The sequence below is a fragment of the Trichomonas vaginalis genome, chromosome V (assembly GCF_026262505.1).
Source record: "Trichomonas vaginalis G3 chromosome V, whole genome shotgun sequence".
Lineage (NCBI taxonomy): Eukaryota > Parabasalia > Trichomonadida > Trichomonadidae > Trichomonas > Trichomonas vaginalis.
The window spans coordinates 1219919-1240764 of NC_067207.1; the positions used below are offsets into that span (position 1 = coordinate 1219919).

The window sequence follows — 20846 nt, forward strand, 5'->3', positions numbered from 1 at the left end:
TGTTTACATCTATAAAATTTCTCAATATATTTCAATTTCTTAAAAAATACATCAAATTCAGCTTAATACCTAGAATATAAACAAGTTATATCTAATCCATTATGATTCAAGCTCAATTCCATCTATTTCTAGGAATTCCAAATATTGATCGATATCTTCTTTGAGAAGATTGACTTGCTCAATGACTTGATCTTGTTCTTGAAATGCATCAATCAATTCATCCATTTTTTCTCCAATTTCTGATGATAAAATCGATTTTATTTTTGATAAATCCCTTTCATAATCACAGCTTGCCAAAATTTTCCTTATTGCTCTCAACACTGAAACTGCAAGATCTGTATTTTCATTACTAATTACATCTAGCATAAGATCAAATAATTCATTACAATGTTGAACTGCGATCATTACCGCTTGGTGATTGTATCTTAACAACTCGCACATGTATTCTGTTGCAGATACTCTTATTGTATATTTTGCCGTTTGAACGTCAGAAATTGTATCATTTAGAGTATTTGAACAAACATCAATTATCTTTTGATTAATTGATTCTAAATCATCTTTGTTTGCAAATCTGATATTAGAAAATGCAGAAATTGCTGTTTTCAACACTTGAAATATCAAAATATTTAAATCATCCGACCATTCTTTGATAAATTGGCATGATGAGAAAAATTTAGAAAGAATGATTTGTATTGAAAGCTTTGGATCAAGTTTCACAATTGAAGTTGTGAATTTACACTCATAAATCATTGTTTTCTCATCATGAACATCAATATCAAGCAAAGAAGAGATGAATTCTTTATCTTCTATTACAATTTTTGATTCTTCAGGGTAAATATCGCAAAAATTGGATAAAAAATGCAAAATCTCAGAAATGAATTGAGGACACATAATGTATCTATGACATATTGCAAATATCTCCTCAAAAATCTCAAATTGGCAAATTGATGATTTCAATAATTCACTCAATATTGAAAACGAATGAACAACCATATCATATTTTAACTCACTATTTTCAAATTTCCCTGTGAAATAGTTGAGACATTGAAGCAGAAGTGAAAATACATTTTGGACGTCAGTTTCGAGGTAATCAAGATAATATAACTTAGTTTCATGTTGTGTATCCAAGCATTGAAGAGCAGCATTGACAGCAAAATCATATGGACAGTCCTGTAAAATTGTTAGAATGGCATTCAAAAAATATGAGTCAAAAATTAAGCTTACTTCGTTTGGTTGCAATCGAAACAGGTAGTTGAGTATTTTTAAAGATAAGATTATGATGTTCGTATGATCTATATATACTAAATCTGAAATCATAATGAAAATCTCTTTATCAACATTGACAATGGGGTAATTTGATTCTAATCTATCTAATAAAGAACTTAAGAACTGTATTTTCTGGTCATCATCATATGATATAAATTTGCTGATATCAAAATGTTCTAAATCCTGATTATTATTAGAGGTAGTTTGCTCTGATTGACTTACTTTTTCGTTCCGACATGTTATTTGCTCTCCTATACCTTGATCTTTGTAGTCATCCATCTAATATTAACACTTCAAAAAAAATTCTGATCTATTCTTCTCAACGATATAATCACATATATGGATTTAAGCATATCGCATAATACAAACATATCCGAAACGAGAATGTGAGATGTAATTTGAGGAATTTCTCCCAATTCAGAATAAACGAATTATTTAGATTAATTGATCCTAATTATTCCGATTTTTCCGATTTTTATGCGTAGAAGGACGATATGTAAAGTTAACTTATGATATGAAAACCGTCGGTTCGACAAACCGCCGAAATTCAAATAAATTATTTTTGGTCATGGCTTCCCGCGGACGTCAGATGCTTAAACTCCTTCTTCTTGGAGATGCAAGTGTTGGCAAAACATCTCTTCTTAACCAATTCGTTAATCGCGAATTTACTAGTTCTTACAAGGCAACAATCGGCTCAGATTTCTCATCTAAACAATTAGACGTTGACGGTCATTACGTTACCCTCCAAATTTGGGATACAGCCGGACAGGAGCGTTTCCAGTCCCTTGGCCCAACATTCTACCGTGGTACCGATTGCTGCATTCTCGTTTACGATGTTACAAAACCAGCCTCATTCGAAAATATTAAGAAGTGGCGTAATGAGTTCTCTCTCCAGCTCGGTCTCTCCAATGCTTCAGACTTCCCATTCCTTCTTCTCGGCAATAAATCAGATCTCCCAGATAAGGCTGTTCAGCCATCTGCCGCTCGTGAATTTGCTCAGATGAATGGTGATATGATTTTCGAGGAAGTTTCTGCTAAGACAGCAGAAGGCGTTCAGACAGCTTTCGAAGCTATTGTCAGAAAGGCTCTCGAAAAGGCCCCAGCCCAAGATTTTGTTCTTCCACAATCAGTTGTCAATATTGAAAATAAGCCAGCTGAGAAGCAAGGCGGCTGCTGCTAAGTTTTTTTTAAAAGTTTTTAATCACTCTTTTTCATTTAAATCTGCTGTGGTACTACCCGGAGCTTCTTTTCAAAATATCAATTAAACTTTCAAAGTATATTTATGAATAATCGATTTTTTGACAATTTGAATTAAATTTGACAGAATTAAATCTCGTAATTTTGCTCAATTTTATACATATTATTGTTAAGGACCTTGTGTATGTAATAAAATAATAATCGAATTTAGATTTTCCAAAACAAATTTGAAAATATTTTTTAAAAAATGACTAGGAAAATTGTTTAATTTAGTTAAATTTGAATTAATTCAATTAAAAATATAGATCCAAGGTGATGTGATTTTTGCATCCCTGGGATGGACGATACACCCAAAGTGTCACCTTTTTTGGGATAACATGAATTTTAAATATCATGAGAGTTCTGCAAACCATATGCACAATATCTATTCAGCCTGACTTCTTGTATATATGAGTTAGACTTCTTAAATATTGTGCTTGGGGCGATATAAGTATTTCCGAGATTACCATCGTGCTCTATAGTATGCTACTTCTCCCTGGTTCTAGCTCAGTTCCAAGGATATTGGCGTTCAAGGATTTGGCAAGGTCCTTCCGAAGTCTCTCATTCGATGAGAGATTTCGGAAGAATCTTGCCTTAAAGTACTCCAACTCTTGTTCTTTTGTTCCTAAATAGTGAGAAAAGTTATTTGACTACTTAAGGTAGAGATTATCCGAGGTCCCTCATTTGATGAGAGGCCTCGGATAATCTCTGCCTTAAAATTGTACACTTGTAGTCCATGAGAGTGTAAGTATACATTGATAGGACAGCTTTCTTCTGAAGTCTTAGATTTGATGAGAACCTCAGAAGAAAACTGTCATATTTTATAGTAAAAGGAGTTTCAGGAGCTCCAAAGCTCCCTTTCGTAAGGATTAGGAGCTTTGGAGCTCCTGGTTCGTAGATGTGTTTCGCATCTTTCATCAGCAAAGGACATTTACCATCTGGGACTCTGTTGATGGAGACTCAGGAGCTCCAAAGCTCCCTTTAGTAAGGATTAGAAGCTTTGAAGCTCCTGGTTCGTAGACGTGTTTCGCATCTTTCATCAGAAGAGGCCCAAATGGTAAATAGCCTCTGCTGATGAGCTTCAGGAGCTCCAAGACTCCCTCTCGTAACGATTAGGAGCTTTGTAGCTCCTGAAGGTAAGGTAGGATTGCTCTGATCTCTAATCAGTAGATGCCATGCCTCATTATGAACTCTACTGACAAGAGATCAAGAGCTCCAAGGACTCCTTTTTTAGTTAGTGGCGTTCTCACCATTTAGTAGGATTGCTGATCCTACTAATGAAGTGATCACTTAGTATACGTTTTGAATAAATTGAATTTTTTTTAGAATTTAGTATTTTTTATAGACATCACATGTATATTATAAATACATAAATATATTCTTTAATTCAAAAAATTCAATTCGGTTTTGGGATGGGCATCCCAGCCCCAAGTATTCAATTTTATTCAATTTTTAAAGAATTTTGGGTTGGGATGCCCAGACCAAAACAAGCTTTATATTTTGATGTGTAGATACGTATGTGTGCATCATTGTTGTGTTATATATTATGTTTTTAATGAAAAAAAATCTGATTCAAAAAAAATTATCACTAATTAGTTGATAATATAAAGAAAAAATAGATAAATTGTATGTTTTGAGAGTATTTATCCACATTCACTCATATGAATTTCATTAAATAGTGTCTTTTTACTCCCAAATTTATTTTGAATTATTGAAATCAAAGAAAAAAAATCAGAAAAATTTCTCGAAATTTTTATTTTCAAAAAAAATTTGGATTTTATATTGAAAACTGACACTGGGAGGACGATAGGGCTGGGATTGGAGATACCCCGCTCACTTGGGAAAAATACGGATCTATAATTAAAAACAATTCGACAAATAATTCATATTTTAGATGCTTAATAAAATTGATCATTAAAGTAGTAGATGAGTGCGGGTTGTGTGACTTTTTTTGTTACATCTATATATAGACGATGCATTAAAATATATTTATTTATAAATCATTAAAAAATTAACATTAATTTTAAAATAATTTATTTTTTTATCTTTTATAAAAGAAGCTATATATAGATGATGTCAGATATTCCGCGATTAATTAAACATTGTTTAAATCCTGAATGGGTTAAACTTCAATTTAAAAATGAAGATTGTGAATTATTAAATGAATATGAAAGCCAAAATAAGCTAATGAGGTATAAATATAATGATAAAGAATATTTAATTTCATGGAATCAATGGAGTCATAATCAAAGACCTCATAAACGAGAAGAAGAAATTGAAAATAATGAAATGGAAATCATTGATGACATTAAAGAGGATGGAATTCCTAAATTTTGTAGAAAAACCTTTAGAACTAAGTTAGGAGCATTAAACGTAGAGTATTAAATCCTGAATATCTTAAACATTTATTTAAAAAGGAAGACTGTGAATTATTAAACGTTAATGATTATGAAAATGCAAAATCAAAACTGAGATATAAATATATTGGAAGTGATGAAAGATGCAAAGATAAAGATAAAGTTTATACAGTTTCATATAATAACTGGCACACGTTAGGGATTAGAAAAACATTTAGGAGATTATGGTAAAAGTTCTGAATTCTTTAAATCTAGTATATACGAGAGAGTAAAAGAAATTAGATATAATTATCATTCATGAATTGAAAAAATAAACTTTAAAAATTCATGTCTTACATTATGAATAATTTATTTTTATTTTGTATGAAACCAATATTAAAAATTCATGTCTTACATTTTTGAATAATTTATTTTTTTAATTCGTATGAAAATGAGTGTCAAGACTAACGACGTTAAAAAATTGGGATTCACAAACGAGGAAATAAAGGATATATTAGAGGAGGCGAGTTATGAAGTTAATAAATATTATTTAAGAAATTGTCAAAAATTCGCGGAGTTATTAAATGATTTAGATTATGATGGAAAAATGAATAAAGATGATGTTATAAATTTCTTATATCCCACATCTGAAGAAGAAAAACCTAAAGAACCTGATGTTTTCCCTGAATATTATGAAGAACGGATTAAAGATGATGAATATGATGAAATTGAAAGACTGGAAAAATAAGAGATGAAATAGATGAAAAAATTAAGGAATTAAGAGAAGTTGAAAAATATAATGAGAATGAAGTAGAGGGTTTAATGAATATCCCAGCTTCAGAATCAGAAGTTCAAAAATCTCATGAAGAAAGATATAAAAATTACTTTTTGGAATCTACTAAAAATTTATTAGATGGTGAAATAGATGAAACACTTTCAGAAGAAGGCACAAATTTATTCATAAACATAAGTTACAATTTATTGACGATGGAGATTATCCATGTATTATTACTTTCACCTCCTCTGATTCTGAAAAATTCAAAAAAGCACTGAAAAATGTAACATATGCAACAAATACGATTAAGAAAGAAGACCATGATATTTACACAAATTATTATTTAAATAAATGTGCAGGTGTTGATAAAGTTTTTGATTTGTTTGTTAGATAAAATATCAAAAGAAACAATTGGTACATATAAAATTTTATGCGATTGTGGTTTCATTATTGAAGATACTAATAATGTTTCATATGAAAGAACAGCACCGAAGGAAGACGAAGTTGAAAGGTCTATACCATTCGTTATTAAGAATATAAAAGATATGAAAACTTTAAACATTATATTTATTCATTTATTTCAGAAAAAATGGAAGCAACCCATAAAACATCATCTCATCATTTTATAGCTATTCATACATTCCTTTTCAAAGTTGTGAAATTAAATAAGACAGGAATTAGATTTAATGTATCAGGGTACGCATTCTTGAGTAAATTAAAATGTATTCGTCACGTCGCAGATGATAAAAATTTATGTGTTCTTAATTCATTTTATGGACTTTAAAAAAAATAAACTTTATTTTTATTTATTTTTTAATTTTTTATTCTTACATAAATGAACAAAAACGGAACAGCTAAAATGAATGATAATCAAATTAGAGCAGAAGGTAGAAGGTTATTTAAACGCTTCTATAACATTCCTGATGGTGTTAATCCTAAAACTCGTAGAAGTTATTTAAATGAAGCCATAGATGCATATGAAGGATTTGACATTTCATCAGAAAGTGAGAGATTAGCGAGAATGTTAAATGTTAATATTGATTTCTATTATTGTGATCCTCAACCAGAAGACGTAGACATAAATAAGGTAGACTTTCCATTAGTGGAATCAATAATGATAGATCCAGAATTTGAAACAGTAAATATTTTATTAACACAGAGTCCATGTGGAAAACTTCACGCTGACAGAATTACAGACGTTGAAGCACTCACAGGATATAAAGTTTGCCCCTTTTGCAAAGAAGAAGTATATTCTATCCGTGATGACCCAGAAAGGAAAAACCAAAGAAGATTTTTAAAACATTGTGAGAAATGTAAAGAAAATAATGGAAGATTAATTCAAGACGTTCAATTGCAAAACACACAACAACCATATGCACCACATATCACGAAACAGAAGATATATCAATGGCTATTAGCTCACAATTTGCAGGAATATTATAAACCAACAAGATATTATATTACTTTTGACTTCGAAACATTAGAGACTAAAGAAGAACTTCAACTTTCTGAATGTGCAACTTTGAACGCTTACTTAAAACCATTTATGGTATCATCAACTGTCAAAATAAAGCCGCAAACGGACTCTTTGAGTCCTGAAGGTCTTTCAGACCGAAGCGGCGAGGTCGTAGACCGTGATAAAACATTTACGAGGAATTTTTGCTTAACATCAAGTGATTCGTTCATCTCTGATTGGATTGAATTTTTATTTTCAACCTGTTCATTAGTTGCTAAATCAAATATTGAACAATATGAAGAATTAATGAAGCCGCAAACGGACCAAACGGCGGGGACTTTGTCCCATACATTAAATGAAAAACAGAAGGAAGCATTTAAAGAACTTCTAGATGAGGAATTCAATAAAGTGAATATCATAGGTTTTAATTCGGGAAAGTTTGATTTAAATTTAATTCTTCGTGATTTAAACACTGCAAAATGGAAAATAAAATCAATGCTGGGTTCTTCTTCTCAATTTAAGCAAATCATTGTAAAGAAAACAAACTGTCCATATGAATTAAGATTTATTGACATCAGAAATTATATAGCGGGTGGAACATTAGACCAATTCACTCAAGATTTCGGAAACAATAAATCACGTGTTAAATCCTTTTTCCCTTATCAATTCATCACATGGGAGAATTACGAAGATGAATTATATAAAGTGGAACCATTCACGAAAGATTCATTTTATTCAGCATTAACTCAAGAAACAATATCCGATTCAGATTATCAAATATATCTCAATGATGCTAAAAATTTTGAGAATAGATTAGAATATTTTATTCATTATTGCAATAAAGACGTTGAAATTATGATTGACCCAATTGATAAAATTATTGAAGAAACATTTGTTTATAAAATTGACATGCTTCATAATCTTTCTTTATCATCGAATGCATCAATGATTCGTTACGCGTTAGCATATAAGAACTTCAATCCTAACGAAACATATCCAGAAGAAGAAAATGTGGAATCAAGTTTTGAATTAACAAAAAAGTATTGGAAATATAAAATTGATTCATATAAGAAACAAGATGAAAAAGCAGAAAGGGATACTAAAAACAATGTTTCAATGGATGACTATCAATACTATCACGATTTAATCCTTTCATCTAAATGCAAAATGTGTGGTAAAGCGTTTACATATGCTAATAAACCAACATTAGATAGAATCGATAATGAAAAACCACATACCAAAGAAAATTGTCAGTTAATGTGTTGTTATTGCAATGTCGTAAAATCAAATAAAGATGAAGATGTTCAACGTTTAAGAATCAATTTAAGAAATTATACATTAAAAAATAATTTACCAATGACTCTAGATTCAGTTGAAGCTTATCACATCCTCCGTAATGGAATTACTGGTGGTTTATCAAATGTTCAACATAGAGTAAATCTTAAAGGAATCACGCACATTAATAAACTTTCATATAATCCAGAAACTAAAACTGTATCAAATGAGGACACTTCCAACATTATGACTCATTTCGTTGGTGTTGACTTTAATTCATTATATCCTTCATCATTTTCATCTAATCCTCATGATTTCATTCAATATACTGACCATAAAATGTATATGCCGGGAAGATTGAATGGTGTTATCATTTGTGATACAGCAACAAAGAAAGCAAAAGCACTGGGAATAATTAAGAAGAAAAATACTTTATTCGTGGCTGAAGTAAAGGGTCACATTGATGAAAAATACATTAATGATTACATAAACTTTTTACCAATAATAAGAAACTTTGATATTATCACAGATGAAAAAACAATTGGTGGTTTTATGTATAATTACATGAAATCAAACAATCTACCAGTTGACCAGAAACAGAGGAAATTAACTCAGTTAGCATCAACACACAACCAATATCAACCATTTTCTTCTTATTATCTTTGGTATCTAATAGACAGATTTCATTTTATCATTGATGACATTCAATCAATTTTAACATTTACGAAAAATACTTGTTTTTAATGAATTTGCGAATGAATTTATGAACGAAAGACAAAAGGCTGAATTAGAAGGAAATAAAGGAAAAAGTTTATTTTGCAAGATTTCACTTAATGGATCATATGGTTACGATGCAATGAATACACAAAATTACGCAAAGACTAAAATAATGAATGCACAGAAGGCACGCGTTGCATGTATGTCAAATAAGTTTAAAAACATAAGAGAAATAGGAGAGGATACGTATCAAGTGATGCTTAAAGATAGATTTTATAGATGTGATACATGTTTACAAGAGGCATTCTTCACTTTAGATAACGCAAAATACTGGTATTTGGTTTTCATTTATGATTTTATGTATAAATGCATGGATGTTAATCGTTTTCATTTCATTGAAGGTGATACTGATTCATCTTATTGGGCAATCGCTGGCGACCCAAATCTTCCTAACACTCAAGCATTTCAAGCAATTGTAACCGATAAAAAATTTTATGATAAAAACATTTACAAATTCGCACCTTTTGATTTCTTCTGTTTTTAATGAGAAATTTAAACCTAAATTAAAGAATAAAGCTGAAGAAAAAGCACATGAGAAGAAGTTATTGGGTTTAGCAATTGAGAACAAGGTGATAACATGGTTGCTTTATGTCCTAAGTGTTATACTTCATTCAACGGTTCAATTGATGGAAGTGATTTTAAAAAGATTGCACAAAAAATGAAAGGAGTTAGTTTACGACAAAATAAACAATTAACACCTAAAAATTATTTGGATATAATAAATGATAAAGTGATATTTGATGGTCAGAATATTAATTTACAACTTAAAAACGGGTCAATGACTCGCTTAACAATCGTAAGACTGCATTAACAGGAGCACACACTAAGGCTGTATGTTGTGAAAATGGATGTTGTATGCCATTTATTTAATAAAATGCCACAGAAGAGACAAAAGGAACCGTAAATAATGGTTTTGATACTATGATTCAAAGAGGCGGGCACCCTTAAAACACTTATTTTATTTTTATATAAATGAATAGCGTAGATTTAAAAAATTTAATTGATGATTTAGTACTTAATCAAAATTTTCTTAATTATTATGAATTAAAATCATATCTCCAAAAACATGATAACAATATAACGGGTGATGATATGGATTATTATTATTCGTATTATAAAAATGAAGTTTTGAAATATCATGATAAAATAATTCTAAAATTAAAGACAAAATTAAAAATAATGAATATTCAAAGGGAAAAAGTAAATCACAACTTAAACAATTGAAAGATTTCAAAAATAAAGTATTAACAGAAGAAGATATTGATGAATTATATAAATTATATAAATTATATAATCCTGAGCCGCAAAAACCAAAGGAACAAAAACAAAAGGTGCAAAACGCCCAGGTCCTTCAGACCATAAATGAAGCACAAGCTTTAATTTATGATTCATTAGTTAAACCATATTCAGCCCGACTTTTAAATGAAGATCAACTTTTGGAATTCATCCTTCAACATAAACTCGAAGCGGGAAAGTATATCAAACCTTTATATACAGCATATTTAAAACAAATGAATAGAATACATCCAGAATTAATGAAGGAAGGAATGAATTCCAAAATCAAAGCAGATAAAATTAAACCACCTGCAACACCAAACCCTCCAACGACAGTACCTCCTCCTCCTTCAGTTAATCCTTCATCATTCACTTTATTATATCCATTTCAAACATTAAAGAAGCAAAAAGATTTTAAAAAGGATTTCAAAATATTAAATAAACCAACTGACCCAAAAATTCAACCGTTAAAGGAAAAATTTAGTCGCCCTTCATTTGCACCATATCCATATTCATACGAAATCGATCATTTAGAATATTCAAGAGGAAACGTTACTTATTTATTTGCCATTAACATTAACACCAGATATTTATATTGCATTCGGTGAAAGGGAAAACAGAACAGGAAACAAGAAGAGCTATTCAATACTTACTAGATCATGAAAGAGTAGATAATATAAGGGGTGATGGTGATAAAGGATTTCAGGCAGCTATGGCTCATTATTTCCCACAAATTAATTTTTACTTTTCATCCTCTCCATATACGTTTCATAATAAAATAGTTGATGCGGTAATGAGAACTCTTAGAGATGCGTTAGGGGTTAATGGTCAGATATACTGGGATGGAAATCATGACTCCATCATACAGCAGTTAGTATATTATTACAATAATACATGGCATAGAACAATAAACATGAAACCGGTGGAAATGAAAAATGATATTTCAAAAGAATGGGAATATATTAGAAAGCAAATGGAAAGGTTGAATGATGTTAAACGTGAACAAATTAATTCGGGGCTCATGAATTTTAAACAAGGGGATAAAGTTTTGATTCATCTCGATTATGGAAAAACTGATAAATCAATGACAAAAAGAAGACGAAGATTTGACACAATAGCTGAATTTGTTAGATATATTAACGGCAATGCATTAGTTGAAGTTGACAATAAATTAATAGAAATTCCGATTTATTTTATTACTCCATTATATTTAAATAATATTTAATTTTTTTATTTCGTAAGAAATGAGTAACAACGAAGCAGTCAAGAGTCCAGACGATGAATATAAAAAGAAACTAAACAGAATTAAATCAAAAAATATGTTATTACAAAAAGAAGCCACAATGTGGTGGGGTTGAAAACGATAAAGAGAGGAAAGAAATAATCGAAAAATTAGAAACTTATCGTTCAATCCTTAAACTGAGTGAAGCAAAAATAAAAGAATTTAATAGAATAAATAAATTGATTGGAAGAGATGAATTTAATAAAGATGAATTTTTAAACTCTATCCAAATTTAATTTTTATTCCTCTTCGACAACATCTCTCTTTCCATCATTACCGCATAACCACATTTTCTCAATTTTAGTGGTTTGTTATTTTTAACATGTTCTTGCATCATTTTTTATCATTTCCTCCCTTGTTATGATTCGTGGTAAATCTTGAGCTTGTGGGGTATTCATTTATGATAAAAATAAAAATTTGTTATCACTTATTTTATCGTGAAGTGACTCAAAGAGTCCGGAGACAAAGTCTCATGTTTTTAGGTTATTCAATAATTAATTATTTTTGAAGAACTGAAGGTGCTACCATGCTACCATGTGCTACCAGGTCATTTAACTTCTCTGAAAAAGTGTGACAACATGACATTTTGACAACAGTTCAGGAGGAAGGTAGTTATGAATTATTTTTGAAGAACTGAAGGTGCTACCATGCTACCATGTGCTACCAGGTCATTTAACTTCTCTGAAAAGTTGCAACATGACATTTTGACAACAACACAGGAGGAAGGTAGTTATGAATTATTTTTGAAGAACTGAAGGTGCTACCATCGTTACCATGTGCTACCAGGTCATTTAACTTCTCTGAAAAGTGTGACAACATGACATTTTGACAACAGTTCAGGAGGAAAGGTAGTTATGAATTATTTTTGAAGAACTGAAGGTGCTACCATGCTACCATGTGCTACCAGGTCATTTAACTTCTCTGAAAAAGTGTGTTGACAACATGACATATTTGACAACAACACAGGAGGAAGGTAGTTATGAATTATTTTTGAAGAACTGAAGGTGTACCAATGTTACCATGTGCTACCAGGTCATTTAACTTCTCTGAAAAAGTGTGACAACATACATTTTGACAACAGTTCAGGAAATATGATGCAGCCCAAAAATAAAGTTAGTTTTAAAATTATTTTTATTTTTTATTCCTATATAAATGACAGCAACAAACAACAACAGCAACTATTATCGTTTCTGATGAAAAAGTTATTATTCATTAGCTGAGGAATTAGTTGTGGCAGAAACTAAAACCCTCAACGAAAGAATTGGTGAAAACAGGATTGATTTACATAACTACCTCAAACATGATGGAGGAAAGAGGAAGGAAAACTGGTATGGCTTATTAGTAAATAAAATATCAAATTTAACGATTATAGATGTTGATATCAATAAATCGTACAATGATGAACTCTTAAAGAAACAGTTAGAAAGACATTTATCAAAACTTTCGGATAAAGATGTTATCGTTAAAACCGCTTCAGGAGTCTTCACATTTATTGCAACACTAATTTCTTCTATGCAGTTTCGAACAGAATGATTAAATGTTATTCCTGCAATGATTATGATAATTGATATCATGACTTCTATGGATGATTCAAAGCGTTCTTTAGTGGTTATGTGCTGATTCAAGAGTTCGCAAGAATGCAACAGAACCAATCAATACATACTCATTCATTCGTGGAAGTTATGATTCAACATTAACTAGAACAGTGAATGATATATTAAATGATTTGAATATTAAGGTAAGAGTTGAACAGAAGAATGAAGAAATAAAGACTATCATGAATGAAAACAAAGATGTAAACATTGACGATAAACTAGCTCAGAGCATAGTTGATGGCATCTGTGATTTTGAAGTACATAATGACGGTGGAAACATGAATTTAGAAAAAGAAATAACATTATTCACACTGTTTCAAGCTATTAATTCGTTACCGGATCATTTAATTAATGAAGCATACGATAACGTTTATAACTTCTGCAGTTTAACAGAAAATGCAAAAAGTAATTTTGAAAAAGCACGTAGTAGATATGACACATTTAATGACTTCTCCATTTGTTTTAGTGAAGATTCTAAAACTATATCAAAAGGAATATTATGATGAATATGTTTTACCTTTATTACGTAAGCCAAAAATAACATTTGATATCAAACTTGATGACTCGTTTTTGATAACAGATATTAGACGCAAGGCTGAAAATCATCAGTATAAAAACAGTTCTGAAGTAATTGAGGATTTATCACGTGTAATCCGTTTTGTAGATTGTGGAAATAAATATTTCATTCAAAAGGACTATAATATCCACGACAAAATGAATCAAATAATCATTTGTTCTTCAGTCAAACATGAAAGAGTCACTCAAAATGATTAAATTATTTAAAGAAGAAGGTAAAACCATAACAGCATGGGATGTACTACTAAATCAATTGTCTTCATTAACCGTTAAGGGTGTTTGCTTTAAATCTGATTCCCCAGATGTTTTCTCAACGTTTCAAGGTTATAAATACAACGTTCTCGAAAAACCAGATACTCAAAAATTGAGATGTTTATGAATTTCATTAAAGAAGCCATTTGTGATAATAACGATGAAGTGTATAAATACCTTCTCGGCTGGATTGCATCAATGATTCAACATCCCGGAATCAAGAATGAAACAGCAATTATTTTGAAAGGACTTCAGGGAACAGGTAAAAACAGATTTACAGACATTATTTCTGAACTTCTCGCTGGTTATTCATGTAAAAACATTACCGAAATAAGTGAGCTAACGGGTAATTTCAATTCAGTAGTTGAAAATAAATGTTTCTTGTACTTAATGAACTCAAGAATGTGGGTGAAGACAACTCGCAAACTTCAACGCTTTGAAATCAATTATTACGGATAATGAGATAAGAATTAATGAAAAGAATCAACCCAGAAGAACAGCTCAGAACGTTGCAAACTTCATTTTCGTAACTAACAACGTCTACCCTGTCAAAATTGAAGTTGGAGACAGAAGATACGTAGTTTTAAGAGTTAATGGTAAATTCAAGGGTCAATTTGATTACTTCAAGAATTTAATGGATTCATGCACAAAGGAATTTTATGATAATTTACTGACGTATTTTATGCAATATGACCTTTCATCATTTAATGTACGAATCATACCGATGACTGAAGCCAAACAAGATTTAATTGAATTATCATCAAATCCTTTTGATGTATGGATAAATACACATTATGATGAATTGTGTGCAGGTATGACGTGTGAAAATGCTTTATTCTGCAAACCATCAGACATGAAAGACAAAAACTTTCAAATGAGTATTAAGGATAAATGTGATAGGAAACATAGAAGAATAGACGGTAAACAAACATGGTATTATGTTTTGAAAGAAGAAATGAAAGGATTATATAAACAGGTTGAACCAAACGATAATGAGGAATCATTTACTGATGATGAAATACCTGTAAATGAGCCGCTAAGCGGCGAGACCTGAAGGTCTAGCTTTATAAAGTATGATTTGAATTTATTTTTGCATTAATCCTGTGTTGTTGTCAAAATGTCATGTTGTCACACTTTTTCAGAGAAGTTAAATGACCTGGTAGCACATGGTAACATGGTAGCACCTTCAGTTCTTTAAAAATAATTCATAACTACCTTCCTCCTGTGTTGTTGTCAAAATGTCATGTTGTCAACATGGTAACATGGTAGCACCTTCAGTTCTTTAAAAATAAATGGTTCATTTACTCACAATATTTTTGTACAAAACGACCCCAAACTTTTAACTTCTTTTCTGCAGCTTCAAATGCTATCTTAGCGAGTTCATATTCTCTAAATTCTCTCTTTAAATCTTCTTGTTCCCATTGGTCTAGTTCGTATGGAGAATCTCTATAACCATAATATATCTCACGTTCATGTTCTAATTGTTTTTCACACATTTTTCCAACTTCTTCTTCGAACAAAGGTTTAGCATTCTCCACTGTATCTTCGAGTTCTTCTTCATCTAACTTCTCATGAACTTTCTTGTCTATGGAGTCCATAATATCTTTGACATAAAATGCATACTTTACAGAGCACCATTCAGCAACAAAATGAACGAGGTCAGCATGTATGTAAATACCTTTGAATTCATTCATAACGCCCTTAGTAAGCTCATAAAATGCTTGTTTTGAGGTTGAGCCACTTTTGGCTCGACCGTATTCTTTCAACCAAAACTCAAGAATTTCCTGCATTTTAGCACTATTGAGAAATCTGTTTAAATGGTTTAACCTTCCCGCTTCTCAAATTGCATAGGATAATGTTCATTATATGCTTTACGTTTAGGATAATCCGTCATTGTTAATTTATACCCATTTATGACTTTAATATTTCCTTGACCATCAGTAACGAAAACTTCATTTATTCCATCAGGTTTTCCATTTGGACCCGTAATGTCTGCTTCGTGTGCTTCCCAATTTGGTCCGTGACGTTTGGCATATGCTTGAGCTTCTGGTAATGTTAAAACGTTTCTCATTTGTTTAACATCCTTTTGAAGACCGGCAACAATGTGGACTAATTCTTTCATTCCGTCTGGACTTTCATAGTTCTATTATATGCACCCTTTTTGTTTGTTCCTTGTTTTAATGGAACCTGTAGAAGATTTGCAATTTCTGTCATGTTTAATTATAAATAAAAAATAAAATTATTATAAAAAGTTATTCGAATTTAATGGAACCTTTATTTAAATCAACTATTATTTTTCCATGTTCACCTAATTGCTGATATTGTGTGTAAAGTTATTAATGCTCATTGGTAAATTCACTTGATAAAGCATAACGTTCAACTGTTGACGACTAAACCCACTGAAAATGAAAAGGGTGGACAGGTTTGATTTAATGTTTGTGCTTAATGCTTTAAAGTATTGAACAGCCATGAAGAATGAACACTGAATGTGTCGACATTGAGTTAATAATTGATTAAAATATGATTTCTCATTAGTTATTAGTTTTGATTTCACCGCATCATCTAGAAAAATGAGTGAATGCAAAAATTCTCTATCAAAATTTGAAATAGAAAGTGTTTCAAATAATTCATCCCGTTGTTTATCAATAATTTTATCCTCTAATCCTTGCTTCTTGATTGTATTATATTTCTTTATACATTACAAAGTTTTTTAAATAATCTTCTGCTTCTTCTTGTGATAAATAAATAATTGGAATTTTGATTAAATGCTTTAAAGATTCAAATGTATCATCTGAAGGTGAACCTGAACGGTTGATATAAATTAACACATGTGAATAGGGTGAAGTGTTAGCAATAATGATAATTTGTTTTAATATCGTTAATGTTTTACCTTTATTTTGTTTACAATTGCTGCAGTGATTGAATTTAAGTAAATTCAGAATATGGAATTTTCATTAATTTTTCCTTAGATAGAGCATTTCTATTATCACTCAATGCTTCATTAATCATATCATCTACGTATGTATTATATACTCTGCTAATTCTTCATAAGGGGTGGATGAATTTAAATCCATTTAATCAAAAATAAATTTATAATTTTAAACATTTCTATTCATCAATATTTCATCATATGAACTTCTATACTGCGGTGGTGTACCTGTTGGATGATATTTCAAACCTTCATCCGGTGTCCATGTCCAATATGTAGTCCTAGTAAACCAAACCTGAGAGGATTTGTCACTTTTGAACAGTAAGTGTCATTTTCACCCTGAATGATTGGATAAGCTTTCACTTGTACTGTAACTTGTGAGTTGAAAGTTTCTAATCCATCAAAGAATATACCCGCTCCAACGTTGAACTGGAATAGTGCATAAGAATGAAGTTTGGTCTTTCCATGTTCTAGCTAATGGTGTGCCATCATCATCATTCAGTGGTCTAGTTAATGAGTCCTCGTATTCTTCTGTGCATTCATTCACTCCATCTAAATCAGAAGCTTGAAGCATACGTGTAAAGAATATGTCACCACTGTGGTCATCGCTTGATCGGGGAAGTTTCTGGAATCTATAGTGACCTGAAGACCTCGAAGCATTGGATTTTCTAAAACTGTTCTTTGCATTGCATTCTTCGGAAATGTTAACACAACATCTGTAACATTATGAAGAGCGTATGAGAAATCTGAGCTAATACCTTCAGGAGTGATGCAACCTCCATTTAGTGAACGAACGTCAATATGTTGAGCTGGAATCATGAATGGATCTTCTTCCTTACTAAATAAACGTGGTATTGCTTTAACTGATTCTTCAATTAAACCGTATCCTGGTGTAATGCATTTATCCTCTAAAACTTCCATCTTTGTGCATGAAATAATAACGTCTTCAACTGTTGCGTCAGCAGATGTAGTGGCTAAGCTTGTAATTAATTTGGCAGGAAGTCCGATTTGTTGGAATTTGCGATCATATTTATAAACATGATTCATAATCTTTTCATAATTTTCATCAGTTATTTTTCATAAACGTAATTTTGTAAATCAGCAACTCTTAACGGGTCAACCTGACAAAATACTAAAGTATCCCTGAAAACATAATATTTAAGAATGATTTCACCAAATGATTTAGGATAATCATCGAACGCCTGAAATGCTAACAAATCATTTACCGGAATAATCATATAAAAGTGACATCAACTTCTTCATTTGCTTTCTTGAAAACTTCTGAAGGGTCAATATATTTACCACATACTGAGTTATCATATTTTGAACATTATTATATAACGAATGAACAAACTTTTTAACTTTCCTTTCTGATTTTGGTTTATATGTTGCAAATGCGAAAGATTCACGGGCGCAATCCATCTGAAGATAACCAGCATCACCTCTTTCGGTTTCTACTTCTAATTGCTTAAAGCTTTGATTTGATGATTTATAACCAACGAATAAACGCATGCATTTAAAAGCGGCATCACATGTGAAAGCTTTATTTGAAACTAGAGTTGCTTTAACTTTGCGTTTAATATATGTGTCACCTAATTGGTTCACATCATGAGCCGGATTTGTAATTCTTAAATGAGTTTGTTTATCATCAAAATATGGAGCATCAGAGTCATAGCATGAACTTTCAAGTTCTCTATAATATCTTCTCCATCATTCTTTGCGAATATTTCATTTATCTTTTCGAATGAATGAAATACATTTCCATTAATCGGTTTAGTGTTTGGCACTAAATAGTTAGTCGTCATTTATTATTAAATAAAAAATCAAAATTAAAAGATGAAAATGAATTTTTAATTTTAATGAAATAATCAACTATGGCTGCAGGATTCTTTAAGAAACTGTGGGATAAAGTAAAAAGAGGAGCGCATAAAGTTTGGGAAGGGATTAAGAAAGGAGCAAATTGGATATTTAAGAATAAAGAAGCAATTAGTGACGTTGCTGAACAAATAGCACCTAATGTTCCGGTAAGGGAAGTATTAAATAAAGGAGATAAGGTTTATCGTCGACTACAACCGATACTAAGATAAAAATAATATTTATTTATTTTTCCACTATCTACCCCCTATTTTATTAAGTATTCCTTCAGCAATTCCACCAACTGCGTTACCTGCTTGTGCTCCCATCGCCGGATTACCTGCTTTAGCACCTAATACTCCTCCTATGATAGTTCCTGCCGTTTTCGCTACTGGTGCCAAAAAGTTTGCAACGGGTTTAATAATCTTTTGATGAACCCAACTTGCAGCTTTCTTAATTCCTTCCCATAATTTTTTAAAGAATCCTGCCGCCATCTCTGATTTAATATTAATTAAAAAATATATTTCATCACTTATATTCTAATTTTTATTTAATGATAAATGAAACCGATTTTAAAAATAAATGAAACAGAGAGGAAGAAATAAATGAAAGTGAAAATGTTCAACAAAAAATAAACGTTGTTAAACCAATTACTGAAATAAAAATTTTTTCATCTGTTGATGAATTTAATGACTATTATGCTAATAATAAAAATTATTTGAAGAATTGACAACATGTAAATTGAATAAAATGTTTAAAGTTGAGGACAGAGTCCAAGACCCGGAGGTCATGGATTCAAAATTTCAAAAATAAAAGGTGTTGTTAGTTTAAAATCTATTCCTCAATCAAGAATCACCTCATTAATGAAAATTGATGATTTAACAAAAAGAATAGAAATTATTGAAGAGCGAATAAATCAAATTATTGATTTCATAAATCATGACTCGTTGAGCCCGGGTCCTTAAAGTCCATCACTGAGTTCAAGGTTATATTCATCAAATATTTCATTATTAAATGCAACTTCTGCTAGTTTATTTATTTTTTCAATACGATCATTTGAAAGTCTATCGTTTAATTTTTCTGAAGTTTTTCATTTTCTAGTTCTGAAACTTTATTTGGATGATATTTAAACCCGTTAAATTCTTTTTCCTCAGTTTTGATCATTAATTTACAAAGAACTTTTGTGGTTGGAATTCGTTTAAACCATTTATCATTAATATTTGTTATAAATTCAATATCTGGAATTAATTCCCAAATTTTTGCATTTTCAATTAATTTATTATCAAATGCAAAAGCAATAGGTTTAATATTAAACTTACCTTTATAATATATACTTTCTACATAATCATCGAAATAAACATCTACTTGTTTAACATTTTCAAGAATTGGTGAAAGAACATCCATTAATTGATTGACGGTTACGAATCTTGATCACTCATTTTCATACGAATTAAAAAAATAAATTATTTCAAAAAATGTAAGACATGAATTTTTAATATTGGTTTCATACAAAATAAAAATAAATTATTCATAAATGTAAGACATGAATTTTTAAAGTTTATTTTTCATTCATGAATGATAATTATTTCTAATTTCTTTTACTCTCTCGTATATACTAGATTTAAAGAATTCAGAACTTTTACCATAATCTCCTAAATGTTTTCTAATCCCTAACGTGTGCCAGTTATTATATGAAACTGTATAAACTTTATCTTTATCTTTGCATCTTTCATCACTTCCAATATATTTATATCTCAGTTTTGATTTTGCATTTTCATAATCATTAACGTTTAATAATTCACAGTCTTCCTTTTTAAATAAATGTTTAAGATATTCAGGATTTAATACTCTACGTTTATATGCTCCTAACTTAGTTCTAAATTTTTCTACAAAATTTAGGAATTCCATCCTCTTTAATGTCATCAATGATTTCCATTTCATTATTTTCAATTTTTTCTTCTC

At 30.5% G+C, this 20846-nt stretch overlaps 6 protein-coding genes and 2 pseudogenes across 8 annotated transcripts, besides 2 other annotated features; 4 read left to right on the forward strand and 4 right to left on the reverse strand.

Moving 5' to 3' along the window:
• Positions 1-99: 99 nt before the first annotated feature.
• TVAGG3_0259680 (armadillo (ARM) repeat-containing protein family) lies at positions 100-750 on the reverse strand (the record flags this gene model as incomplete). Its single annotated transcript, XM_001327989.1, has 1 exon — positions 100-750. The coding sequence occupies one exon, from the start codon at positions 748-750 to the stop codon at positions 100-102; it is 651 nt and encodes a 216-aa protein (XP_001328024.1).
• A 1084-nt stretch (positions 751-1834) lies between these two features.
• Positions 1835-2553, forward strand: TVAGG3_0259700 (small Rab GTPase Rab7a; the record flags this gene model as incomplete). Its single annotated transcript, XM_001327988.2, has 1 exon — positions 1835-2446. The coding sequence occupies one exon, from the start codon at positions 1835-1837 to the stop codon at positions 2444-2446; it is 612 nt and encodes a 203-aa protein (XP_001328023.1).
• Positions 2554-2763: 210 nt separating this feature from the next.
• Positions 2764-4361: a mobile genetic element.
• Positions 3169-3420, reverse strand: TVAGG3_0259720 (uncharacterized protein; the record flags this gene model as incomplete). Its single annotated transcript, XM_001327987.1, has 1 exon — positions 3169-3420. The coding sequence occupies one exon, from the start codon at positions 3418-3420 to the stop codon at positions 3169-3171; it is 252 nt and encodes an 83-aa protein (XP_001328022.1).
• A 960-nt stretch (positions 4362-5321) lies between the features above and the next one.
• Positions 5322-17050: a mobile genetic element.
• Positions 7160-8102, forward strand: TVAGG3_0259740 (DNA/RNA polymerase superfamily; the record flags this gene model as incomplete). The annotated part of the gene is made up of 1 exon (XM_051228311.1): positions 7160-8102. A coding segment is annotated over one exon (943 nt), but the record flags the coding sequence as incomplete, so codon positions are not given.
• Positions 12831-14606, forward strand: TVAGG3_0259750 (annotated as a pseudogene). Its single transcript has one exon. A coding segment is annotated over exon 1 (1776 nt).
• TVAGG3_0259760 (uncharacterized protein) lies at positions 14826-15155 on the forward strand (the record flags this gene model as incomplete). Its single annotated transcript, XM_051228312.1, has 1 exon — positions 14826-15155. One exon carries the CDS (start codon positions 14826-14828, stop codon positions 15153-15155), a length of 330 nt encoding a protein of 109 aa, XP_051098042.1.
• On the reverse strand, positions 15403-15891 carry TVAGG3_0259770 (uncharacterized protein; the record flags this gene model as incomplete). Its single annotated transcript, XM_051228313.1, has 1 exon — positions 15403-15891. The coding sequence occupies one exon, from the start codon at positions 15889-15891 to the stop codon at positions 15403-15405; it is 489 nt and encodes a 162-aa protein (XP_051098043.1).
• TVAGG3_0259780 lies at positions 15924-16315 on the reverse strand (annotated as a pseudogene). Its single transcript has one exon. A coding segment is annotated over exon 1 (392 nt).
• Positions 17051-20846: the final 3796 nt, after the last annotated feature.